We start from the raw sequence: 27,552 nt of genomic DNA, 5'->3' as shown, positions 1-27,552 counted from the left end.
GTCGCTGTTCAAGAGCTGGAGATTTCTGGCAGCCTGTAAGACTGGCTGAACAGAGTTCTCCAGGGCCAGCACTGGAGATCCCTGCTTTAGGCGGAGATGCTCCTTCCACAACGTTTAAATGACAGAATGGGGCTGCATCCACAGGGGTTCAGTAATCCAAACTAGGATGGCACATCCAGAGACCAGCCGGAGATCTAGACGTGGGTTTCAAAAATAGCAGCTGGAAAGTGACAGGAAGATTAGCACTCGGCAGTGCTCTAATTTGGACGTTCATATTCTCAGATTAAAAATAGTATATGCCCGAAGGGACACCAGGCCCAAAACATCTCAAAATTAAACATGAAAATTGCCCCTTCCTTCGAACTTCAACACAGTAAATGGGGTCTTAGTGAGCTAAAGGTTATATTAAAGAGAACAATAAAATAGAGAGTAGTCTAAGTGGCAAGACTTAAAATCATGTATGCTGTGCACTGCATATGGCTTGATTTAAAAGTACAGGATTTAAGTTTTCCCATCTTTCCCATTATCTTCCTTAGTTTAAATGAATGGTAACAGACGTTTTTTTTACTGAAAAATGTTACACAAACTGCAAGATTTGGAATGTCTGGTAAAGCATATTATGTGGTTCAATGCTATGGCTTTCAATATTTACCATGCAAAAAATTGCTCTGTTGACATCTTAAAACTGCATTTTTCTTTCACAGGTAGCAAATGCAGAGTAAATGTTATTAAGAAACTGAATCTCTATCACAGAAACCTTGCTTCTGTTTCACTAAGGGGTACTCTATTTCACTTAACACTGTAGGAGCCTCTGAAACAGTCAAGTTAATATTCCAGCTGGACTGAAACCCTGCCGACACAGCAACCCCCCAGTAGCAGGACTGGGGACTGCTGGAATAAACTCTGCTTCTCTTTCTGTGGTATTACTGCTACAAGAAAAGATCAGTGGAAAAGGACAGATGAGTGTGGAGAAAATGAAACGTTACACAGGGAATGGCTTTTTACAATTGATTTTGTTGTTTTTATAGGCATTTTTATAAAACTGAACAGAAGAAAATTACCACAAATTAGCACACACGCAAAAGATAAATGGGCACACATTTCATTCAACAAAAAGATGAGTAAATACTGATTACTTGTATATACAGTCTTCAATCCAAATATTGTACAATTGCGCCTTCACCTGGAGGTTGACTGATACATATGGCCGATATGTAATTATACTAGAGACAATGAAATCCTGTTTGGATGACACTGGAAATATAACTTAAGTACTGCAGAAACTTTGCTATTACAAACATTAGCTACCATCCAGACTCAATTAAGTCTACCCAAAGCACTCAATTGGGTAGACATTAAAGCAACACCAAGGTTAAAATACAACCTCCAGTGACCATGATTTTAAATATAGACTCAATTTCAAGATTAATCCACTATGAACAGAAAGAAAAAAGTTAAATCATGTCATCAAAAAAAAAATTTAAAGAAATTCCCCACCCAAAATACCCCAGCTAAGATCCTTTACAGCGATAAAAAAAAAAATCTGTTCTGCATGCCTACAGAGACATTCTAGGCATTAAATTAATGTAGACTAAGGCTATATCCTCAAATTTTCTTCAAACCTGAGGATAATTTATTTCAGCCCCTGCTGTGGTATACACATTAAGTAGCAGTGCAATTGTTTATTAGCGATTCCAGAGGAAAAATAAAACTATTAGTCTTCAAAGATGTTCATTTAGCTTTCATCTTCTTCCCTGCAAAATCCCTTACTAAAACCTTCAAAATGTAACCATTCGATAAGACCTTTTATTACAATTTCCACAAAAATGCAACCACTGCCAACCTCTTCATGTCCACTACATGACACAAACCAGCACTGGGTTCACGTCCCATTTGTTAACACTTGTTCACTTCAAGCAAGAGACCCGATTTCCCTCTACTGTAGCCAAATCTGATATAATTTGATATTCTTAACAACAGGCGCAAATAAAAACAAAAGCATTAAATGCTGTAAATGGACTCCAAACTCAGTCTTCTTTAAGAAGTAAGAAATCCTTATTGAAACGTAAGGCATCCCAAATTTGTTTTTTTTTTTTTGCATACAATGCAGGAATGCATTTTTGTAAACGTCTTTAGCCCAAGAAAATCATGTGAATGTTAATTCCCTGATTCTTATTTTCTAGATCCCCATAACAAGGAAACTTGACAGAAAATCAAACAGGATCTTGAGTTATGTTGGACAAGACTTGAGTGAAACATTCCAAGGTGACTACAAGAATTTGTTTTGGCATGACCCCTCAAGACATCCTTGAGCTGAAAATACTGGTACAATTTCTTGACTATTTTCTCACAGAAACGGGTATCACAGAAGTTTGTGAAGTGTTTTTATTTGTCAGTTGTCTCGGCGTCTTTGGCTTTGCCGGCCCCCATCTGGGCTCTCTTCCCATCCAGGGTGCTGGGCAGTCCCGCACTGTCTTTGGGTGCATGCTGGGAAGAGGCGGTAGTGCCAGGGGCCGGTGGCTGGTTAGAGGGAGTGGGTTTAGCAGCACTGACTGGCTTCGAGGAGGAGTTGGAAGGATGTCTTCGGCGTCCCCCTTCCTCCCCCGTTGATGATGAGTGACGTCTCCTTCGGCCCACCTCCTCACCCATCGGGGGCTGTGAGGAGCAAAGTGGCAGACCAATGAGACACAGGATCACTCTCCCGACTCCCCCACTCACAGAATGACCTCCAGACACATCTCTCGGCGAGAAACAGCTCGGATTCTTTAAGTTGCCCAAGCCAGTATCTGAATGATTGTTTGGCAATACAATAATAAGATATTTCTATATAGTTTCTAAATAAAATAAAGCCACAGGCTTTTAGCATATTGTAATTCCTGTTATCAAGAAAAATCAACATACCATGCCAGTTCTCAGTGAAGAACAAACAAGGTGTGTATGCTTTAGAAAAAAAACATGGGAAAAAAAAGGCAAGTGCCTGATCAAACACTCACGTCCACCCTGAAGTCCTCGAGCCGCTTGAACTTGCTCAGATGCTTCTGCAGCTTGGGGTCGATGCTTTGGTTCTTGGTCTGAGAGTATTTCAAGAAGGCCCAAAACTTCTCCAGACCATACAACTGTCCTGTGAAAATATACCAGCAACATGACACTTTCACGATCTTCTCCTGCTATTTCCACAGTAGAAACAAAACTACAACAGCAAATCATGATTGCTATGTCTAAACATCAATTTGGAAATCGTCAGCCGATGTTCATCCCAACACTAAATGATAGATCTCCAATGAGCAGAAATCATTTGGGGGCTGTTTGATCTTACCCACAGAGCATTCATACTGCTTATTTGTTGCTCTCAGGTAGTGAAAGAGCAGATCCTCACAAGACAGGGACTGTTGCACAAGCCCTGTCATTAACACTGATGCAACATTACATTTCTGCTCTCGTGTCTGCAGAAAATAAAGTGAGGCTCATATTATCAAGGCTGTTTTTTCCCCATCACAAAAATGCACCTGATCTGTAGTGGAATAAGACAAGAATCTCTCACATTTCTTTTAGTTAGGAAAGAAATGTACAGTTCTGACTATAATCACAATTGAGAGTTTCATTTAAAATGTATTGACAATAAAAAACACACAACAAACCGGCACAAAACTAAGTGATGTTTGAGAATAGTGAAAATTCAGGGGCATTACATGCCACAACAAGAAATACGACGAACCTGTTTCATAATCCCTGAGAGTTTCTTCCTGGAAGTCCTTAAAGATATCTGGACGGAATCTCTTCTCCAAGCCATAGCTGTAGAAGCGGAAGAGACACTCCAGTCCGTACCTTTGGGAGCACATACAGTATAAGACACAGAGAAGGAATGGGAGGAACCGTAAGAAGTTCTGAAAATAACAAAGGTGCTTTAAAAAGTCCTTGAGTGGGAAAAAAAGACTTGAAAAGAAATAAGAATATCAATAATTCAGTAGAACAATCAAAAAGGTCAGAAATCGCTTTTCAATTTGAGGTACTGGGCCGTTGCAAAAATACACAAATTAAGTCAAACGACTGTACAAATGCATACTAAGTCTGGGTGATAAGTACAGAAACATTTTCTAACTGATTTTCATGTTAAGCCTCATCTGTCCAGATCTGAACAAAACAAAAACAGAAAAAAAACTGGTAAGAGAGCAAATCAAACCAGGATCTTAACATTCAGTCTCTCTCTCTCTCGTGGCACACTCAGGCATCCCATCATTCCTGTCAAGCTGCTTGGAGAGCATTCCTTCATTTTCCCTAATACACGCTCAAGAGGCGAAACAGTTTCCACTACAGAGGTGCCTGGTGATTCCTGGAATGCTTCTATACCCCAGGGACTCTCAAATTACAGAGCATTGCATTTTAAGGAAATGTAGGTGCACATCACCACATTCCTTAAGGTTCACTGGTGAGGCAAGTCTTTCAATTCAGGGGTTAGCAGCTAGCTTTAGTAAAAGAATTGAAAAATTAACCTGAATAGACAACTTTAAACTCCAAGCATGACTTCTGCAGTCATAAATCCATTTATCCTACAGTAGTAGTGACAAAAAGTGTATAAAGCCTTTACTTGCCTTCCAGAAAGCACATTCCAGCTTAATATTCGATATGTGCGACAGACAACTAGAATACTTAGAGCTGGAAATACTCTGAGGCACTAAACAAATTAGTATTTAAACCAAGAGCATTTGTTAGTTGTATTAATGCCTCTTACAGTATATTATGGGGTCTGCAGTTATGTCAAATACTATACCTGTAGTTTTCCTTGGCATCTTCTAAAGCATACTGCTTAAACTCCTCATACATCTTCCTGTTAAAATGGTCTCGCAGGAAGAATGACCAAAACCTGAACAAGGTGTTCATTTCTTGGGACTGACCGATTCCCAACCGTTTTCTCTCTGAAACGCACAAGAAAAAAAATTGAGCTTGAAGAATGAAGAGGCATTTAAGAAAAAAAATTACTTAACCTGAAGCAGGGATTCAAATTGTATTTTTTCTATTCTAGTTCAAGTCTGGTCTCTGGTGCCAGAAGTTTTAATGTCTTGTTTCTGTTGCAAGCAAAGTTAATACTAAACTAAGTTAATGCTTTGCCCCATCAATTCATACTCATTAGCATTTATGTGTCCTTATTTACTTTGAAAACACTGCACAGACATGGAGAAATAAAGTAGTACTAAAGATCACTAAAAGGTATGATGTCATCCACAGACAGAAATAAATGCACTGCCCATCTGTAGAAGCAACAAGGCCTGTGTTGAACCCCCAGAGGAAAAAAACAGAAAACAGCAGAGGCTTCCACTGTATCCTGAACATGTTTATTTTCATCTAACAATAATAATGAAAAAGCACTCTCTAGAATTAAAACATGCAAAACACAAATTCTTAATCTTTCTTACAAATCATTCACCTCTTTACTACATGCCAAAATCAACTGTGTGTGATGTACAGTATGTATCCATTTCCAGCTCACTGGTCCAGTAGGTGTTTCTCATCTGAGCGCTACACTTACCTGCCTGATCTGTGACATATCTGAAAATGAACTGGATTAGCCGAGTGTTTCATTTCACTATATCAGTCAATGAAAAAGAAAAGGTAGTTGGTTGTTTTCATCATTGCAAATCTGAGCATGGTGGTGCTGCAGTTAGTCCTGAATTTCTGGTCTCGGGTTTGCATGATATCCCCATGTCAGTATGGGTGTTCCCTGGATGTCCCAGCTTCCACCCACATCCAATTTCACCCTGTCTAGGTAATTCAATCCCTCTAATGTGGAAAAATCCCTGCCCTGTGTCCTGTGCCTGTGGGTTAGGCTCTGAATTACAGGCAGCAATCTAAAGATGAAGTGGATAATTAGTCGACAGAAGTATATTTGACAAAGTCGGTGAAAGGGAATGAAAGAATAATGTTATTAACTGATAAAATATTAAAAATTTTACAACACATTGATCACTCTGGTTAGAGCCCCTGCTCTGAAGAAAAACAAGGCCACTGAACTCCGAACTTCAAACTCCTGCTCCGTCGTGAAGGGAGAAAACGTACCGTTGAGGCACCTCCTGCGGTATTTGTGGTAAACCTGCTGTGTGAAGCCATTCTCCTGGAGCAGCTCATGAGAAGGGTGCTGGAACTTGGGCAGCGAGTGTGGAGTACAGCCGTAACTTCCGACGAGAGGGGCGCCTTCTGAGGGGGAGGCATTGGAGCTGCTGCAGAAACAGAATGACGCACAGCGTGAGAGCTCGACCGCAGAGCAGGGACTCTGGCCCAGACCCGTGGGCACAGCACTTCCCGGATGGCTCAGACACGACGGCATTCCCTTCAGGTGGAAAAGTATTCTTCCCTCACAGGCAGGTGTTGTAACATTACAAAGACTCCTATGTACAGGGCGTTCAAGGAGCCGCAGCCCGTGGTATTACCTGACAGAGGAGGTGCGTGGCCTGTGCTCCCGTGAGTCCATCACCCAGCCCACATGACACTCCAGCGGCGGGTTAGAGCTGTGCCTGGTCTTCCTCTTCCTGGGGGTCTGAGACAGAGAGAAGACGTGAATCATGGGTGAACACCAAAAAAATAAGGGAGTTACCTCACTCACAAAAACAAACATATTGGGAAGGTTTTTTGCTATTTGAAGGGACAGAAAGAACAAGAACATCCCAACAAATGAAATTTTTGGTCTAAAGTAACAGATGGAATCTTTCCTGTGAAGACGCAGCAATCTGCAAAAACAAAAGCCGTTTCCTCCCATTTAAAAAGAAACTCTGATGAAGCAAAAAAAGAGAAAACTACAGTACACTGCAATGCACTTCTGCTTCAGGAGTTGCTGATCACCTAACCAGTTACTGGAACATCAGTGTTGTCTGTATTGTGATGCCACAAGGCATCAGCCAGTGCCATTACTAGGCGATTTGGTCGAGATGTTTTTAGCTGCCAGAGCAGAAATGTAATGCTCATGGAGCTACATCACATGATTCGGCACAGGATTTCTTTGGTACCTTTCCATCGATGTTGCCTCCATCCTTGACAACAGGGTAGAAACGCGGAGTTTTGTTGGGGTCTTGGAGTCGGGGCGTGCGGGGAGTTTTGGGCGTTCTGGCAGCGTGTGCTACTGGAGAATCTGGCACAGTTGTTGGCAAAGAGCGGGCAGTATTAGACACTGGGGGTTCGGCAGCACCAAACAGCTTGTTTGCTAACTCCTCTGTTAAATCTAAAGCGATTAAAGGGAGAAACAAGCTTGAAGAACCAACAGGCAACAGCAAGGAACATTCTCATGCAACACTGCCTGAACATGAGCTGCTAGTGGAAAGTTTTTTTTAGTCATTTGACATCCCAATACAGCCCCTTGTCACTGCCTGGTGCTCTCTTCTCAGCACCACTCCTTCCACCTTCAACCTCGTCCTTCCCTGTTGCCCATTACCTCCTGCCCTGCCTCTCTGCTGGTGGCTGCTTACTTGTTCCCGTTCCATCCTCTCCTACCTGACCCCTGCCACTGACCAGCCTCTCCTCCAAATGCACGAAGTCTGCAGCTTCATATCCTATGGTCTACAGGCAATCGTGACATGTAAACTGTCACCGACACTAGGAGGACAATTCACACTTTAGCTATTTGGAAGTTAAGATCTTTTCATTCTGGTATGTTTTCTATGCAGATGTACTACTTAGGTAATCTTTCAACGTTTACAGTTGATGCTTTTGACATGATTTTCTGATATTTTCTGCATTAGGTCAATATTTTAAACATTTTGTTCCAACACACTACTGCTGCACATCCTTATCCTATTACAGCACATTCACTTGTCACAGTCCTGCCGATGGTCTGGGTTCTGCGGTTGTTTAGGTAGTCTTCAACAGCAGAGAATAAGAGTGGATTTGATTATAGTATTCAAAATCTTCAAAGTGGATTCTTCAACTAATGGATTACTTCAAGCACTGCAACTGGAACAAGAATCAAGTAGACCTTAAAAGAAGGTGCATTTACTGATCACTGGGTGCACAGGATGTGTGAACTAAACATTTAAGCTGTATTGCAAAAGATGACACTTGTGAATCCACTGTAAAAAGGCTGGAAGAGATTCAGCAATTAAATTATTGCGAAATTTGACAAATTGTCTCCTCTTCTTTTTAGCCGTTTTAAGATTATTGTACAACACAGGTGTTGTCAACAGTCTTAGTGAGTCTACAGTCACGCAGGAGCAGGGAGAGCGAGCAGTCTTTTGTACCTGACTGTGGCCTGGGGGGACATGGGGGCACTTCCTGGTTGGGGTCAATAGGAGGTTCAGGGGCCAGGGTTTCAAATTGCTCTTTGCTGATCAGATTCAGCTTCTTGAAGTTCTCTACCTCCTGCTGGTGGAAAAAAAAACACACACATAGGAGGCAACACACACAATACAAAGTCAAATGAGTAACAAGACACTAGAAATGGTACAGTCTAGGCCCGAGACACTAAGGGCTAATAGACAGTATAGAGAATCTAGATGAAATCCATGGCGGGTGATTAACATCCTGCAAGCAGTAGTCTGATGAACAAGATGGCCAGGCTGGAGTACAGTCATCTGTATCTTTTTTTCTGCTTTTACTAAATATACTCTGGGAGCACAACAGTACCCAGGCTACAAATATGGACAGATGGATTGCTGTGAGTGAAGACCATGCATTCTCTTTGCTATCTCGGGGCATTTCAAAAGCCAATTCTTTAGTAGTTTTACCTTTGTTTTTCCAAAATGACAGAAGTTAAAGGAAGTGTCCTATTGTGTTGCACTGTTACCACCACATGGACACAAATTTAATAGCCTTATTTTGTTGGTCCTTTTTCTTAAAAAAGATGTTAGATTGATAAAGGGAAATCTAGAAATGTTATCAATCTAGAAAAAAGGTTTTGTTCTTATACCTACAAAGTGTGAGAACAGGGTAGATGGGATTTTGGTGGATTTTTTTTGCTTTTGTCTGATACAGACACTCATTTTTCAGCTCTATTGCCGTTGGTTCTAGTGACAGATGTTAGTCCTGGGAATTGATGTACAGCTTGAGGGGCGGAGCCAAAAGTGATTTCGATATTCCTTAACTTTCAGTTACCACAGACAATCATAAGGAGTGTCCCAGTCTACAATGCAAGATTAGTCTACAGCATTAAAGGGATCATTCTTTTTGCTCAATCAACTCTCGAAATAAGTAGTCTCTATTTAGAAATCAACAATATGTCAGAATAGAAATCTCAATTTTAAGCATCACTTAAAGTGTAATAAGGAAATACAGCAATGGGCAGCAAGAAAAGTCTTTTCACTCATACATTTCAGACCAGTTCACAGTTTTGTAAGCAAGTCCTGGGTGAACCTAAACTACTGCATCTTTTGCAGACGTCCTGTGGGAGTTCATCATCAGTGTGAAAAAACGCAGCTGACCAGACTCTGTCGCTCTTGTGAGTCGCTCCAGGGTGGTAGTCGCTCGTAGAAGTCACAAAATCACTATTTTTTACAAAAGGGGACCTAAATTCTGGGAAGTTTATTTCAGATTTGTAATGTGTGAAGATGTTACATTTTCTTATCACAGTGTTATTTTTAAATGTATGTTTTGTGGTCAGGAACTGATTTGTCTATAAGAGATGCATGACAACTGGTAGGACCATTTTACCATGTTGTCATTATCATACCTGAATATAAAAATAAAATCAAAAGGCATTTGGAAATATGGTCAGCAGGTGGTGGTTAAAATGTGTCTGAGAGCAACAGATGGGGTTTTGATACCGATGCTTACATGTGCTCTAAAACCTGCAATACCTCTTGCTAAACATCTGTTCAGAGATATGTTTTTACCACCTGGTGGGGAAAAAAGCAGATACCAGACTGTTTATCTGGAAAAGAACCTTGAACAACAGCCATCAGTGACTTAACAGTTTCCATCACTATTCACCTGTTGCTTTTCCAAAACCATTTAGGTCACTATTAAAGAACACTGTACCGTTTCTTGAAATGGAGGCCTGACGCCAGATGTAATTAACAGTTTCCAAACGTTAAAGATAAATATGAGACTTGACAGAAGCCTTAATAATACTGCTATCTTGGCAGTACAGGAGGTTGTACTGAGAAAAACAAAATTCCCCACCCGTGCCCCACCCCGCAAGTATGAAATGCCCATGAACATCTAAATCTCTCCCCCACCAAAGGGCAACTTGAAGGTAGCCCAGCTAAAATCTAAGTGAAACCTGCATATCTCGCAATGTGGGAGGGAAAACTGGAGTGCCAAAGGGGGGAGAACATTCCACATAGACAGGAGGCACCCCAAGCTGGAACTGCGCACAGGACCCTGAAGCTGTGAGGCAGTCGTGCCAACACCACGTGACTGCACTTTTGACGTCTAGGCTCAGTTCAGTTGTGAAATGAGCTGAACATTCGGAATCTGCTCAGCAGACCCGATGAATTCAATGACCATGGAATCCTTCATTCTCCTGCGTATCCCTGCATGCCCTGCCTCAGGTGGTGCTGGCCTGGCAGCTTACTTTTATGGTGGCGTACTCGGTCTCGCTCTCGTCCATCCACAGGTCCTGCTCGTAGTAGTACAGCCCGTCGTTGATGGCCTTGGCCAAGTCGGCCGAGATCTTGGCGCGGGAGATGTGGTTGCCAGTGCGATCCCCCCCCGGGTGCTTGCGCAGGTGAGGAGGAGTCTGGGTGACGATGAGGATCTTGTTGACGTCGTGGTCGTCGATCTCGTAGTCGGAGTCGTCGTCCGACCAGTCGGTGAAGGTGTTCTTGCGTCCAGCCAAGTGCTCCATCTCTTCGTCAAACAGGAAGTCCAGCTCTTCCTGCTCAGGCTCCGTCTTTGGGCTGGGCTCTGGAGGGGGCGCGCTCTCCTGAAAGGGGGAGAAAAAAAAACCCTCTGGATCTTTCTGGCACATGGCACATGAGTGTTTTTTGCATGGTGCCACTGTTGGACTACAGAATACACTTCCCACTGCTGTAAGTATGACAAAGGTTCTAACTTGGAATGGAATAGCTGCAGATAACATGTCTGACCCTGGTTTTTCAGAAACCATTGCGAATGCTTTTCATACCCTCCCTTCTTTCTGCTAGGTCTCCAATTGTGAAAAACCATGTGATGTGAAATTAGATACAAACAGGAACACTTGTCATCATCATCAAGGTTTTAGATTTAAGTTAGCTGATAGAGCTTAGCCTGTTCAATGATAATGGGGGGAAAAAATAAATTAAACCTATCGTCCATCCATATTCTTAACTTTTATTCAATAGAGGATTGCTGGGGAGTTAGAGCTATCCCAGCAAGCATTAAACCTATAATAGACAAGCTTTTCTTGATCAAAGAGCATACATTCTATCCAAGTTTGTTGGTTCATTAGAAGTGGAAGTTATATTAAACACTTGCCATGACTTCAGCACACACTTACAATAATGTACACAAAGAATCAGACTTGCTGGAGCCAATACACTTTCCTTAATGATTAAAGTGTTGCTTATCTTTTTCCTTTGCATACAATAAGACAACAAAAGCAGGACACAGCCTAGACATTTGTATTCCTGTGATTATGGACGGTAAAGGCTGCATGCGGGTGTTTAATAAGGTTGAAGAATCTCAATTAAAAAATGTTCAAACATGTTTATAATCACAGGGGTACTGTACAACAGACGTACAGTATTCATATTGGCGGTGACCTGACAACTTCCTCCTACTTATTTTCCTTGATTTAAAGGTACAGTTTCAAACAGCCTTTTGTACTAGTTGCATGAATGATGAAAATAGAAAACAGTTTTTTTTTCGCACTTACTCATTTTCTCTTTCATCTCAGCCGAATGTATTTTAGGGGGATAGCACCTCGATTTTTACATTTGTATTACTTGAGCTTTGTAAAACACAGCTACAGTATGTGGCTCAGTGTTTGTTCCAAAATCCAGACATGTTCCTTCTCAGTGTGAAGGGATAACCTTTACATTAGGCCCGTGTCACATGACAGGGGTTCTATGCCTCAATTCCATTGCTCAATCAAATCATCTGTGATTTGTGGATGGTATAGTATCTTCTGAACTTTGGAACCATTACATACAAGTCAGGGAGAAAACTACGGCCTCTAAGATGCCAGAATGTGATGGTATATGCATCAGATCAGAGGGTGTTCCCTTGTGTCTGTAGTTCAAAAAATGTAACCCAACATGCATATACTGTAGCACAAATTGCGAAGGAGTCACACGGAAATAAGTGAAAATGGTTACAAAAGGGCAGAAAAATGACTATACGTAAAGAGTTAAAGAGAACCACTAAACAGACCTGTAATCTCAATGCAACCTATACATCTGGACAATCTTCTTTGTGTAATGAATTTGATTTGCTCATACACGTATATGTACAGTAAAATGGTCATTGTTTTTTATAATTTTAGGATCACCTAATCATTTCTATCCCAAACCAATTTGGAATACTCAAGTGTTCCCCCCCCCCCAATCTCGACTTGCAGCTGCGATCCCTGCAAAATGACCACATGGGAGGAATGAGGAGGTGATGATTTGTTAACACACCACAGCCCTGCAGCAGAGGTTGAGAGCCGATTGAAGGAGCTAGTGCCAGTGCCACAGGCCTGCAAGCAGCCTGGCGGCTGTGGAGGTCACGCAGTCACAGAGAGAGAAATATCTGGCCAGCACTCAGCCAACTGTGCACCTCCCCTTGGGAAATCCAGACACACTCAGCTAATGACATGACAGGGCTCGAACCTGTGATCACAGAGCTCAACCTGGTTGAGTCCCTCACGCCCACATTATGACTTCTGTCACTGGCAATGTGAATTACACACGAGCCTTTAGTCTTTGAGACATATTTCTGAGTGATCTGTGGTTGCTACATATGTATACAGATAAACTTCTGGGCTTCTACAGATCCTGCAACATTAATAGCAAAGATCAACAACTCCAAGTACAGAGTTTTTAATCACACAGACTAGTGGATGGCAAATACAGGCACATTACTAAAGATAACACATTAAATATAGTTATTATTGATGAGTGCATCAGTACATACTAATCTCTTGCCACTCTAAATGGTGGGCAGGGTTGAAAGATACATTTAATGAGAAATATTGGTACTTCTCCAGACCCCTCAACTTGAGGGTGCAGTCTGGGAGTACTGCAGGAAACAAAATTTAAGGTAATTTACAAACAACACCAATCTTAAAAATCATCAAGTATTTTTTTTTTATTATTAGGTATAAAATGTTTCCTGCACACAAAGCAGGAAAGGTGTCTGAGGCGACTGGATCTTTCTTTCGGGTGACAGTACTTGGGTCTGGAGGACTGCTGGGAGGAAGACCTCTGTGGTCTTCTCCGCAGGGAACAACATCCATGTCTGGACATCACAATACTCAACTGCAGCAGGGACAGACTCCGTCTTGGTGTCAGGGCGTGGGGGGTTATTACTGGACAGAGCAATATCAACATCCTGCAGACAGACAGAGAGAAAGATGTGGTATGAACAGAAAAAGAAGGGATGAAGGGCCAAAAAAAATGAAGAAACAGATTTGTAAAGGAGAGCTTTGATCTCCAGTTAAAGCAATGAAGAACAAGAAAAAAAAACAATGCATGCTAAACAGAATGGGCTAGTGTGATGTCAGTGTTAAACAGCACGCTAAACAGAATGGGCTGGTGTGATGTCATTGTTAAACAGCACGCTAAACAGAATGGCCTAGTGTGATGTCATTGCTGCACAGCACGCTAAACAGAATGGGCTAGTGTGATGTCATTGTTACAAAGTACACAAAAAAGGAGAAACTAAAGCAGAATTTGGTTAAAATTAGAAGGTTATTGTCTCGTGATGAATATTTACATCTCTCAACAGACATTTTCTTCACTGCTTGTCAAACAAAACCCATAACATTTCAATCAACTGCAGGTGATTGGAAGAAAAAAGTTACTAGTACTGTCTAACTGATTTTAGCCACAGTTAAGTGCATAGTGCTACTAAACATGCACATATCTACAACAGTAGTACCAATCTGGTTTCTCTGTCCCAAGAATAAATAAGTCAATTACAAATGTGAGTAACTCAAAATACTGGAATCTTTCTACAATTTCACTGGTGAAAGTGAGTCAGTGACATCAAAACAGATCTCAATATGCTGATGATTGGATTACTTTACTCTTCTATTTACAGAGCTTTTTTGGCTATGATCTGTGCCCAGGTTTAAACCTGTAACTAGTTTACTCAGAAAACAGTATAAACCATATTTAAAAAAGGAACACATTATTTTACTTTTCACATATTACTATTCTGATTCTGATTTTGTGACAATTATGCAGGTTTTAACAAAACAAAAAAAAAGTTTAGTCTAGGCCATTAGACTGATGCCAAAACAAAGACTTAAACAAAGTTTATCTAGTTATATATTGCTGTCATTAATATCTCCAGCTATTATAATACTTATTTTTACAACAAGGTACATCTTACATTCCAGCTACTTTCTAATGCTGGAACTGCAAATTAACCCTTCAGAACCAGTTAAATGAAATGTTGTCAAATCACAAACATTGGCCTCCCCCCCCCCCCCAACTATATCTGCTAAAATTAAAAGTTTCTCAGAATATTCATACCCACTAACAACTTCCAAAAACAGTATTAAATGGGAAACTGCTTAAACAACTGCAAGTACTGAAACTACAGACATTCTGAAGGATGGATTAGCTTAAAGTTCTCAAAGGCAATTTATACAACCAAAAGGCTAAGAAGTCCTAATGACATTTTAGCTCAGGATTTAATCTGCAATGTTTTATCTTGAGAAAACAATCCTCAGCCCATAACTCATTCACATGCAGAAAATCATGTGCAACATGTTTCCATCTAAAAGGCACTTCTTGCTACCACCAATATTATTATTACCCATGAAAAATATTAAAACTCATCATTGCTGTTCTGTGGTTCAGCGGTTTTTAAATACACCTACTGTAGCTAACTGCCAGTCAAAGACAGTCTTCTAAATAATACGGACAATCAAAAATAAGCCGTTTGCAAAGACAAAACCCAAAGCACTGTAAAACATCACCACCGTAAGACAAAAGAGAAAAGAAAAAAGCTTTAACAGGTCTTTAAGCAGCTTTTGAAAATGTCTAATCACACATTCTCTAATGGACTGCAACAAAGAGGTGGATGTACAGACCAATGTGTGGAGCCCGAACTTTTGCTGGTCTACACACATGCAATAAATTCTTAAATAATCTGAAGATAGTTCATTTACTGTGTTATACATTAGCAGGAGAACCTTGAAGTTCACTACAAGCTGAAGTGTGATGAGAGGTCCTTGCAAAACTACATTACCCAGAAAGCTATGGGGATGTGCTGAAGCCTCCATAGTGCCTTAGCAGATCTCCCAGTTAAATAAGGATTACAGTAGACTAATCCTGACAAATAAATGCAGGTAACAATACAGCAGCATCAGCAGGCTTGGCGAAGGCCTTCATCTAGTAATGGTATATAGACTGAAAAAATACACTGCAAGAAAACAAATCCAGGGATGTTATCAAGTAATAATCCTGCATTCATAAACTGAGACCAGGACATTCGAGTCATTCCAATGTTAATTAACTGAAATAAAACTAGTATTGATCGATCATTAGATCCCCGCTACACCAAAATGTCCAATGCAATTCGCCAGCATAGGAGGAGACACTGCTTTGAAACAGAGATTCTTAATCCTCATCCCGAGGGACTCCTTTGCCTGTTAGCTTTCACTCCAGTTGTGCTCTTGATCACCAGTGCTAACTGGAGTGTGTCACTGATCAGCTTGCTGGTCTAGACTTCCATCTACACTCAGGACTTGAGTTCAGAAACACCCTAGCTATAGTAAATTTCTAACAACTAAGGGTACATTTGCATACTTGTTTCTAAATAACTCTTGACAGGTGACCAGGTGATGATCAACACACTCAGGTGGAAATGACAGAACATCAGACACTGCCACAGTAAGTCAGTGATTTTTCATCTACTGTAGTCCAGCTGGTCACATTTCGGCAAACACACTTGAAAGAATGCAGTTCTTAAACTGACTAATTAGCACATGGCTGCTCCCAATTGCAAATCATATTCAACTTAACTATTACAATTATAGTGTTACTCTCTAAAGTGATTTGTGCTGAAACACTTTGAAGACTTGTGAATTTCCCCAGTAGTTTGATTTTGATCCAACCATTAGACATTACTGACCACTGAAATTCTTTTTGGTAGATGGTAGCGACATGTGGCAAAACTGCAGTATAGAAAGAGCAAAAACTGTACTGTTTTCTTGCCAGTTTCTATTCCAGCTTCACTTTCAGGATAGAAGCACAGAAAATAAATGTCACTTGTCAGCTTCTGTAGTTGCCTAGTACAGTGTCGTTAGGAGAACCAAAGAAAACGTTTCACACTTCAATGGCACCAGCATCGCTAAAGCAAATCAAACCCTAGAGATACAATTCAACTCTTGAACTTCAGTCAAATCTGAGAACACAGCAGCCATTCTGCATCTAATAACATGAATAACAAGACCTCTTACTCCTCACAGTTTTTCTTTTATTGCGTTTTGCAGGAATATCTCAATGGAGTGGTATAAAACAGGAATGCTGGGTTAAAGTGAAGTGAAGTAAACTAATTTAAGGCTGGATAGGTTTGGAAAAATCTCTTTTAACTAACTGACACAAGTGTTACTTACATGCACTATTTCTGCTGTATTTAGTGAGATAAGAAAATATAAGTGTTCAGTAATTTTGACCATTACACCATAAACACTCTTGATCAAGAAAGCAGTGGTCTTTACAAACCTTTAATGCAGTTCAGAGGTGAATGTGCACTTACAGTATGAATCAATGTCTGAGTAACTGGAAAAGGTAATATATAACTAGAGCAAATATCAATGCTGAGGATTTCCTTGAAGGTAATTAATGGTATTGCTACATTTAACATGAGAACATTTTAACCAATCAGATGTATAAATAGCAAGGGATTTACAATATACAGGGTTTGCTTGAAGCACAACACATAGTCACAATTCTTGTAGAGGAAACAGATTGAGCAACAGCAAGGTGGCTTAATTTCTGAATGCTCTGAAAGCCTTTGCTGGAATGATGATGAATAAAAACCACGGCTGTCCTGCAGGAGCAGCTTACCTTAGGCCTGGCGGGAGAGGGCCGGTGGCGTTTCTTGACCTCTATCCAGGGCTCAGACTCCAGGTCGGGCAGGCTGGTGGACAAGCCCTTGGACATGCTCTGCAGGTTGCTGGGCTCCACACTCTTCCTCATTATCCCTGTGCTGGCTGCTCTAGGAGAACTGGGAGCAGACCCTGCATAGCCACAGAAGAGCACGCAATGGTCAGAAGATCCGCTCCACTTGCCTATCCACAGAGGCTTTGGAAAATTAGGATTAACATCTGTACAGACTGTTTTTTTAACATGCAAATTCCTGTACGCCTTTTTCAGCCCAGCTTAATACAGAGACTGACCTGGTGTCAGAAGACAACACTAATTAAAGAGAACCAGATGGTAACACCAATAAGTGAGACCAAGATCTTTGTCTCAGCTTGTCCAAGACCAAGTACAGCCATTCCAAATGTCTAAGCTTACTGGCTGACACTTATCAGACACCTGTAACTTGTTATTGTCTCACACAGGCTTGTATTTATTGTCCCGTTTAATTAAGCTTCAGTCCTGTACTGCAAAAACGCCCTCAGATCAGTTCGTTGTGTCATTTTACATTAAGTGCCCGCTGCTTGGCAAAATGTATATTAATCATGTGAATGTCAGTGCGAGTCTTCCACAACAAAAGATTTTCGTCAGTGCATTTATGTTGTTGTTTAGCTATAAGACATTTAAATTTTGAAATGAAAAATTACTGCCTATTAAGAATTTTACTCCAGATTTAGGAAAAACACTAGAGCTGAAGCCAGACTGAAAAAAGCTTGCCGACGTCTAGAAGGAGTATACTTAAGAAGCCTTGTGCTTTACCGACCACAGTCATTCTATAATGAAGAGGAAAAGCACACTGGAGTTCAACCGTCCATCACAAAAGCCAGTTTTCATGTTTTCAGAGCTTGGTTTATTCCTCAAACTCAAATAAAATAGTTAGGACTATATACATCATTGCATCATTTAAAATGTGGAGCAAAAATTTGAGCATCAAAAAAATATTTATAATTGAAACAAATACACAAAGTTATCATCAGTGATAACACAAAGTGATTATTAGAAAATTACTTTTTTTTATTAGGTGCACAAATTTTAATTGAATGTACCTGATATAGGTAAATTCATATGCTGATTCACATTTGTCATCAACGTATGCCCACAACGGTCTATTGTTACAATCTGGTGGTAGCGTGTGTTGCCAGCATTGGAAGCCATACAAACTCTACATGCAAGACATTTTGAAGCAGATAGCAGATGTGGTCTTTTGGGATTCTGCCATATTTCTCTTATAGAGCCTGGATGAATACATAGCTTATTAACCATGCCACATCCCAGCTCATGTTCAATGGGGCTCAAGTCAGGCCCAAACATGTAACATTTAATTCCACAACACCCATTTCTACTCAAGCAGCAGGAGCACATGTGCTGTCATCAAGATGAGCCCACAGAAAGGGCACAGGATATATAATATATATCCATGTTATAACGATCAATTAATCACAACACCATAACACATTCAATCAATACCCAAACCCACCTGCTTTTTCTTCTAAAAATCAGTGCAATATATATTTCCTGTTCTAACAGAACAAAGCTTCTCTTTATACTTCGCATACAGTGCTTACTAACAGTAACCGACTTCTACAGCGTTTTTTACAATAAATTTTATTATGAAAACTGCTTGAGCGAAACTAATTTAAAATAAGATTAAATGAAGTATGAAGGAGTGTCCCGCCACTCCAATGAATACAGTAACAAGCTGACCTCAGTACACTGTGCTGTCCACAAATCTCAGTTTTATGTTACTGAAGCTGCCAATCAAGGATTCAGTTCTGGCGCTGGAGCCAGAGAGTTGTCTTACTCACCGGTGGCCTGTGAGGTGAAGGCCTGACCTGGTATGAACTCAGGGCAGTTAATGAGCTGGGAGAAGTCGGTTCGGGGTGCATCGAGGGTGGGGGGGCCAGGAATGGGCCAGCGCTCCGGTTCCACCTTCGTCCGGATCTTCTGGTCGGTCAGCTCCACCTCGGTGCTGTCCTTCAGAGCCTGGCCACAGCAGCACACCCTGAGACTAGACCGAGTCCTCACCTGCCTACCCCCTGTACCCACTGACGTCCTGCCCCATATGAACTCAGATCCTTCAAGATGGACAACACACTGCCATTGTGTTGTCTTTTTTACCACAAGACATTGCCCCCATTATTCAAATCTTCACTTTCCACACATCTTGTTTGTCCATTACATTCCTGGTCAACTTTATGAAAAGCACACAAAAATTGAAAAAGCCAATTTGAGCGTCATTTTTTCTTGAAGTAACTATGCATCACCTGCCCACTTAACCCAAATGTCATAACATTTACAGACTGGTTCATAAAGCTTTTCTTTTTTCATTTTCTGAATATTCAACAGCACAGCCTGAGCCAGAGGTAAAACTGTTGTGGTGAAACGTTTTCCCTTTTTGCTCAGAAATTTAGTGTTAATTGAACTTTGTTAGGCAACAGTGAAATGAAGCAAATTACGCACTTTCTTAAAAAGCTTTGAACGTTATCAACAGAAATGAGTGTTGATAACTCACTAGACACTCACTAGATTCCAAATTTCAATTGTGCCACCAGATCGGACTGGTTTCGAGCTATGTTTGGGAAGGTTACCTCAAAGATGAGACTGACATCTGTTGTGAGTGCTTGTACGCGATGAAAACTGGCTATGAGGGAGATGGGAAGGAAGCCTTTGTCATCCATCTTTCTCCTCAGGAAGAAGTCCCTTTCCAGATTTTCCGGGCTGAAGTAGTACTCGCTGCGACAAACACAGAGGAAGAACAGCAGGAATCATTTCTCAACAAATTACAAAAAACGCAAAACTGGGTTACACTGCATGTCTACTTTCAAACATGTAAATGTTATGATTTCTCAGTTCTTTTCACACAATCAGAAAATGTAATTTTGTTGCTGAAGAAGCAACTGGGCGAGATCCTTAGATGTACAATATTAGCTAATTATCACCAAAAAAGAATGGCCGTCATAAACAGTTCTTTATGTTCTTAGGGCTCCCAAAAAGAAAAGTCTAATACGACACTATAAAATAGATCTATATTATCTACAATTATATGTAGATAACATGTAGTGATATACACTAAAATATCAGTCGCAATATAGATTTGGCTTTAAAAAGAGGTTTTTAATGTAAAAGGGTGCCATTTTAATTGTACTGTATATTCATTCTATTTATTTTCTTTAATACTTCAACTTCCTGATCTGCATTTAGGAGGCAGGCTGACTATAACAGTAGGAGCATTTTGTTAAAAACACTTAAAAGCTGACAGACGGGACTAAGGTGAGAAAGCAAATAATTTGCACTCAGCAGAAAAAAGGATAATTAATACCACTACACCGACAAACTATATTTTACATTCTAGATTCTCTTCTCACAAAAGCATGATTAAAAAGAAAAGTGAAATTCTCGTTTGCAGCCCTTCTGTATTTCATAACTAAAACTTTCATCTTCATCTTTGTTATTTGAAATAGTACTTATCTAATTGGTATTATTCCTCTTTTTGAATATCTGAATTCTGGACAGTAGGAAATTCAATACTTATAGGCCAGCTTGTCAGCTTTGTCTGTTGTCAAATATTTTAACAACTCTCACACCTGCAATTGTGTTTTCTAATTTTGACTAGAGGGTGGAAAGTTTTGAAACCTGAAATGATTCATATTTATTTTTTGTACAGAGACAAAAACTACAATTAAATGACTCATATAAGTATAGACACAGGAAAGGAACTTAAGAAAAAAAGGAATAAGTGTGTTTTATTGAACAGATCTGTGGAAATATTTAATTTGCAAGACCTAATGCATTACAGCTATTATCAGTTTTAAAAAGCAGAGATAACATTTTGAATCAATAAACATGCATGTTGAAATCAGTGAGCTAATATAAAAGGCCAGCATTTAATATGGTATTTTGTGCACAGCAAAAATAATGATTTAAGTAAACAAACAGGTATCTAGTAATAGGAATAAAACACTCTTTGCAGATTTTCTACCACTGTCGCCAAGCGTATTTTATCAGGTGAGAATGACTAGATAATCAGAACCAAAAAGTGTTTTCTGTTGCTGCTAGTAACACAGCTGACACTGACTTAATACATCCCGAACCCATCACTTTCTTAGCTCCTACCTCAAATTGTGCTTATTGAGGCACCATCTCTGCACCTCAGACTGTAGTAAGAGAAGTTATTTTGCCTGCTGTGCTCAGAGAGCTAATTCTAGAACACCAAAAGCCTTCTAGCATTCAATTCTCTCAGATTACAACCAGTTAACTAAGGATAAGGACACCTCCTGCTGGACAGAAAGGGTACATCAAAGGCTTTAACAAATACTTACTGAATGTGTACTGACTACTCTGGAGGAGAGCAGGTCTGACCTTATTACTAACAATGTAACGGTCTCCTTTCTGACTACTGATGGAATTCAGGCTTTTCAATAAATGATACAAACAGTGCAGCTTGTTTCACTTATCAGCATTTAGTTTTTGAAGGTGACCTTGAGAAAATGTTTAACCTACTGTTACCTTTCATCAGCTGCAACAATAAAAATGAAAATGACTCTAGTCATGTTATTAAAACTTGAGTACTTGAGAATTATATATATATAGATTTATAGTGAAGAGTAACCTTAAATCAACCCTTTAGGGAACTAGCAGTGTTATGCAAGAAGATTTCAGGGAGGTATGCTAAGGGACTGTGTACTGGGAATCACATTTGTCTTAAATATCATAAATCATTTTTGCAAGAAAAGTGAGGCTTCATATTGATAGCCACTGGTATCCCACTGATAATTCTGCATGAACAATGTAAGAAAATTGTCTTGCTTTCCCTTCTTATAAGTATTGTTTAAAAAACTGCCTTAACTACTGTATGAGCTGTGTTATAGCATATACCGGAGATCCAAGAATAATACTTTTTAAATGAACAGTGAAGGGCTTATAAATGTTGTGTATCTGTTTTTTAATGTCAAGGTCTCCAAAGCATGACAAAGGACAGGACAATATTAAGGGTGGTGTGGTGGCTCTGAGGCTAAGGATCGGCGCCTGTGGCTGGAAGGCTGCCAGTTCGTATCCCACGGCCAGCAGAGGAATGCTACTCCCATGGGCCCCTGAGCAAGGCCTTTAACCCCAGCTGCTCCAGGGGCGCCGTATAAATGGTTGTCCCTGTGCTCTGACTCCAAGCTTCTCTCCCTCTCTATGTGTCTCATGGAGAGCAAGTTGAGGATATGCGAAAAGTCAAATTCCTTATACAAGAAATTGTATATAAATAAAGTGATCTTATCTTATTAGAGTAAAATAAAATGAAATCCTTCAATATATAACCTTCAAGCCTGGAAAAGTCTTAGGAACGCATGGAAAATACAGAAAGTAATTAATTTCTGTATTGGAAAAATGCTAAGGCCTCCAGTATGAAAACCCAGGGGTGCCAAGGAAGGATCAAGAGAGATCAGAGCTCACAGACAGATTAAATTTTAACTGCCTTTGGATTCACTGGGCTTTGGTCACAGAGGATTATTTGCACTGGACTGCACTGCATTCACAGCTGAAGAGGTGTAACAGGCTTGGGCAAAACCCCGCAAATAAAGAAAATGCTTGTCAACACCCTGTAGTCTGGCCGACGCATGAGATGTTTTGAAACCTTTAGAAATATCACATGTAAGAAGCTTTCACTCACATTTGTCGCTTGATGTACTCTTTCAGTAGATTTTCGTCCACAGGGTACACCTGCACTCCGGTGCCATCGTCGTAGTAATACATCATGTTGGTGCTGTATTCACCCTGGTACTGTACATCAGAAGCCTCCATGTATGGCTCTCTATACCCATAAGGGTAGTCGTAGTGCACTGCGGGGGGTTCACAAAGCAGGACCGACACTCAGCGAGGCCTACACACAAGCTACAACATCACCTGAACATGTTGAACAGACAAAGCCAAACAGTAGCCACATGGCTTGAAAGTGAAACTGATAAAGTTGAGGGGATGACAGCAGCTAGTCTTTGATGTCTAAATCTGCCTCTTAAATTTAAAAGCAAAAAAATCTAATTAAAATTTAAAAATCCTAAATAGCTCTGTTTTTACACCATCGCAAATTTTAAAAGAACAACAAAACAGGAACTTCCTACTCCTCTTGCTGAGAAATGAGTTTCTGGTTTTAAATGAATGATTTAGTTAGTTTTACACCTCTTTTTGCTGTCAATCCCATCACTTTCTCCACAGGTGTTCCAACAGTCTTTCGACCCGGAAGCTTCTCTGAACAGAGCAGAGCTCCCCCCGTAGAAACCCAGAGAAGCCAACTAAGACCCGCATCTGCCCTGCTGAAGGCCTTGGTGACGGGTCGCGCTGTGGGGAAGGGTGGTACTCACTGTGCGGACCTCTGCCACGCCCTCTCACCCGCCCTCGACCCCTGCCCCGGCCTCGGAAGCCTCCCCTCAGGTTAGCGCCCTCGCTGCGGACGCTCGACACCTCGTCCAGGTCCTCCCTGCGCTCACGCCGCCAGCCTTGGGGAGGAAAAGGACAGACGCAGAAGGCAGGTGACATAACCCTCAAGCCTCCCACATCTCACAGGTCCCTGTCCGGTCACAGAGACTCTCGTCGCCCCGTCTGCAGCCGTGCGCTGTAAGGACTGGCAAGATGAGTCAGGGCTGACAGGTGTTTCACGGTCGAATTGTTCATTTTGATTTTCAAAGAAACGCCAACCAATTGCTCCATTAGCTTATTTCTACAGACCTCTGGTAGATCATGTACCCCAGGTTTGGCAACAAACATTTCAGACTACCTCTTCTTCCTTCAGTGCTGGCATCTATATCAGAGAAGGTGGAAGATGAAACATTTCTTAAAACCTGAATTTTAGAAAGAAATTTGAATTGGCCCGGGCTGCCAGACAGAGCTGTGTTAAAAATGGAAAGCCCAGCTTAATCTGTTAAAATAAAAAGCAGTCAAAAGGGGAGAACGCTATCAAAGTTTTAGGACAGATAAGGGATGCAAAACAGTGGGATGATTCAGATGCCCTTTGCTGTCTCAGCTGGGCTAAGCTGAGGGAAAAGAAATAAAAACATTAGCTGAGGTTAAGCATCATTGCATGTTAAACACGCTTCATGATGTAAACCTCCACCACTTAATCAGTCCTGTTTCAGAGACTAAATCAGAAAAATCCCTTCTGCTAACCTTTTCACAAGCTTTATAGTTCAAGTTTCACTGTGCAGTCCTTTATTATGGCATTGTGAGATCTGGAGAGGAAATACTGTAAATATGCCAGTAAGGCCTCTGTCACACCAACCATGAAAGAGAACCCAAGCCAGCCTGCGTGTCTGATATAAGAGCTGCTATAATGAATCTTCCAGTCAGCAATGAACTGTGGGAAGTAGAGGCATATTAAAGTTCTCCTACACACCAAAGTGGAACAGTATCTCATGTAATATTGTACATGATCGTCAATACAGGCAATAAGCATACAATGCTAGCTCTGACCCCGAGCTCCATATAGTTATAAATCCAGAACTAAGGAAGAGTGTATTCAGGTAAAGATAAGACAAACCTGCCTTTTAAAATACTCCATTTTCACATCGTGATTTTTATGACAAGAAGCACTGTTTCTGTAAAACGTTACACCATTAAAAAAAACATGTAGCTTATTTCTGTTACTGCGTACACTGTGGTGGGTTATGATAAACAATATATTGTAATACCACAAAGGAAAATAGGCTTTCAAATTATATGATAAACTATCCTCTACCTTTGTTAACTGAAACAAACTGAAGTTTAGCCTAACAGCAGTTAGAATCACTTCATAATAACCCACAATCACATAACAAATAGCATAGAAAACTCTTGAACTGCTGTGGAAAGTTAGAATTTCCATCCAGATGATGACTTACAGGCTTCTTGCATTAAACAAAAGGATGAATCGAAATGAGCAAAATGAAAATCACAAGACATCTCGGACGGTACACGAACGTTGTAAATGGTCAAGTTTTAATGAGAAAAAGCAGGAAACAGAGGATTCAATGTCTGGTGTTTTCATCAAAAACAAGAATGAGGATAAAGTGAAGGGGGAGGTGGATTGAGGAAGCCACATGCACTCCTGTACATTTCTTCACAGCTTTCCCAGACCCTACCTGTCTTCAGTGAAGCACACCACTGAGAGAGAAAGCGTACCACCTTGAAGTGCTTTGGTATGTAAATGAAGAGCAAACTTACTCCTTGCATAATCATTCCTTCTGTTATTGGGCAGGGCCCTGTCGGATTCTGAGCGCGAACGAGAGCTGTTTCGGGAGCTGGGTCTTTCCTGGTCGTCCTGACTGGAGTCTTCTAGTGGTAGTGGGACCCATTTATGTTTGTTACCTAACGACAGGCGTAGATTGAGAACATTATTGACTCTGGAGCTCCTTAGCCCTGAGAAACCTACTCTAAAACTAAAACAAATCTGTTTTGATCGCAATATCATTTCATAACACATGAGCAGTTTTCAAGGCCTGAAGGTGAGGTTTTCACAGGCGTCCTATGAGTTTTAAGCCTCCTACAAACATGCACATACACCCAAATGTTTTCATGCACTCATTTCTACACACATAGAAGTAGGCAATTACACATGACTGACTTTATGCAAAACCTTGTAATCTATACAGGAGAGAATTAACAATGAGGAGAAACTCAGCACCCATTATTACACTGATGGGTAGTGAAAATGTCTCCTTCAACTCAGACAGTTCCCCAAAAAATATTCATAATGGTAGTCATATGTGTAACTAATAAGCATGAAAATGTAGTTTTACTTTTACCCCCTTATAAAACATTCTTTCAAAAATAAAGCACCATTGAAGTGCAAGCACTAGTAGCTTGATTCTGCTAATAAATACTGTTCTCAAGAGCCATACAGAGGGAAACCATATGGAGGAGATGCCAAAATATTTTTGAACAATTTAAAGCAAAACATTTCCACTCGCGTTTTGCATAGACTGTTTTTTTTAATACATTTCTGTACAATGTGCACATCATGCTTAGAATTCGGATCAGATTCAAAGATTTATACATTTTTCCAAAAAGACATCCAATGATCTGTAGGACTAAGATGCACATTTTAAACAGGACAAATATAAAAGGAACAGGTGGGCTTTTTTTCTAAAGACACTGATTTTTACAAAAATTACCCTGATGGGAAAAAAAAATATTGCACACCTAATTTGCTTAGTTAAACCAAACTAACCCATTAGTCAAATATTAAGATGTTGATAACTTAGAGAGACTGGATGGACTAGGACATCACAAGTGGAAAATGTTTTTGCAAGAACAGAGACAATTCATTGCAAAAAAGTTTTTTTTAGAATAAGGCCTTAAATATTTCCCAGCAGGTGGCCATAAAGCTTTAGAATTTCAAATGTATGTCGTCCTACCCAGGCATAAAACACCCAGGAAAATGACAAACTTTATATGAAAGGTACTGTACAAAAAGAAATATACATGGAATGACTGGTAAGATCTAAAAAACTTGCAGTGTGCTGTATTGTGTAAAAAAAGAGTGAAAGAACTGAAAGCAACACTGTCAGAATCAATAATAATCAAATTTGATGTAGATTTTAAACTTAATTCATTTTTTTAGTTAACAGATAAATTAAAGACACCGCAGCTTAGATAACATGACTTAGAACTAAGCCAAATGTTTAATTACATCTAATTTTAAATGGCACTTAAAGGTAACTAATCCAGTGCTTAATGAGAGAGCCTAAAACTCAGGATGTCCCTTGTCTTGAAACTTAATTTTGAAATTGCACCTTAACTAAATGTAAATAAAAGGAGGCCAAGAATATAAATATTTAAAAACAATTGCGGAAAATCAAAAACGTAAACAAAGAATACAATAAAAGTTAACTATTTGTTTTAGATTTAGTCTCTAAATCTTCCCAGTGCTCCCACAAGAGAAGCAATAATCATGAATTATATCCTGTGAAATGTAATAAAATATAACTGAAAAGCTTATTTTTCTCTTTCCCTTTCAGCAGTTCTTAAATATTGACCTGATAACTCAAACTTCTTCCAATTGTAACTGCTCAGTAAACTTTTGTTACTTGGTTATGTGTGAGAAACATAACAACGAATAATTCACAGAAATAAAGGCCTAGGAGAGTTCTCGACTGTAGGCGTACAGGGTACAAGTAACTCCATGCCCTGTGGAAGTCACGAGTCAAAAGTTACACTGTGCTGTCAGGAAGGACCTCCTTTACAGAAGAACAGTAGGGTATGAAAACACACAGTGGTTAAATGTGTGTGAAAGGCCAAAGACTCCAAAGAACAGAAAAGCAATTTTAATGGCAACAGGGAGCTGAAGCAGCCCCACCTTTTCTGTGACGTGCCCTAGGTTTCGCACAGTTGGGCGTTT

At 40.2% G+C, this 27,552-nt stretch overlaps 1 protein-coding gene across 8 annotated transcripts in view; it reads right to left on the bottom strand.

Moving 5' to 3' along the window:
- Window positions 1–994: 994 nt before the first annotated feature.
- Window positions 995–27,552, bottom strand: part of LOC102682430 (La ribonucleoprotein 1B) — a 62,929-nt gene continuing 36,371 nt past the window's right edge. For 3 of the 8 annotated variants that reach the window (XM_015344888.2, XM_015344890.2, XM_015344896.2), the window contains exons 5-20: window positions 25,377–25,520; window positions 23,543–23,677; window positions 22,855–23,023; window positions 19,787–19,931; window positions 19,004–19,181; window positions 17,124–17,296; window positions 13,273–13,431; window positions 10,493–10,843; window positions 8,220–8,343; window positions 6,996–7,207; window positions 6,423–6,529; window positions 6,052–6,212; window positions 4,769–4,913; window positions 3,716–3,825; window positions 2,994–3,121; window positions 995–2,655 (exon numbers count right to left, since the gene is read on the bottom strand). In XM_015344888.2, the coding sequence (XP_015200374.1) occupies window positions 2,386–2,655; window positions 2,994–3,121; window positions 3,716–3,825; window positions 4,769–4,913; window positions 6,052–6,212; window positions 6,423–6,529; window positions 6,996–7,207; window positions 8,220–8,343; window positions 10,493–10,843; window positions 13,273–13,431; window positions 17,124–17,296; window positions 19,004–19,181; window positions 19,787–19,931; window positions 22,855–23,023; window positions 23,543–23,677; window positions 25,377–25,520 (2,711 nt within the window). In that variant the 3' untranslated portion in view covers window positions 995–2,385. The remainder of the gene's footprint in view (window positions 2,656–2,993; window positions 3,122–3,715; window positions 3,826–4,768; window positions 4,914–6,051; window positions 6,213–6,422; window positions 6,530–6,995; window positions 7,208–8,219; window positions 8,344–10,492; window positions 10,844–13,272; window positions 13,432–17,123; window positions 17,297–19,003; window positions 19,182–19,786; window positions 19,932–22,854; window positions 23,024–23,542; window positions 23,678–25,376; window positions 25,521–27,552) is intronic. The other 5 variants (XM_015344889.2, XM_015344892.2, XM_015344891.2 and 2 more) reach the window with 5 other exon arrangements.

Source organism: Lepisosteus oculatus, chromosome 1 (assembly GCF_040954835.1).
Source record: "Lepisosteus oculatus isolate fLepOcu1 chromosome 1, fLepOcu1.hap2, whole genome shotgun sequence".
Classification (NCBI taxonomy): domain Eukaryota; kingdom Metazoa; phylum Chordata; class Actinopteri; order Semionotiformes; family Lepisosteidae; genus Lepisosteus; species Lepisosteus oculatus.
Note: the sequence above shows the minus strand (reverse complement) of the source record. Positions and strands in the feature narration are given on the sequence as shown.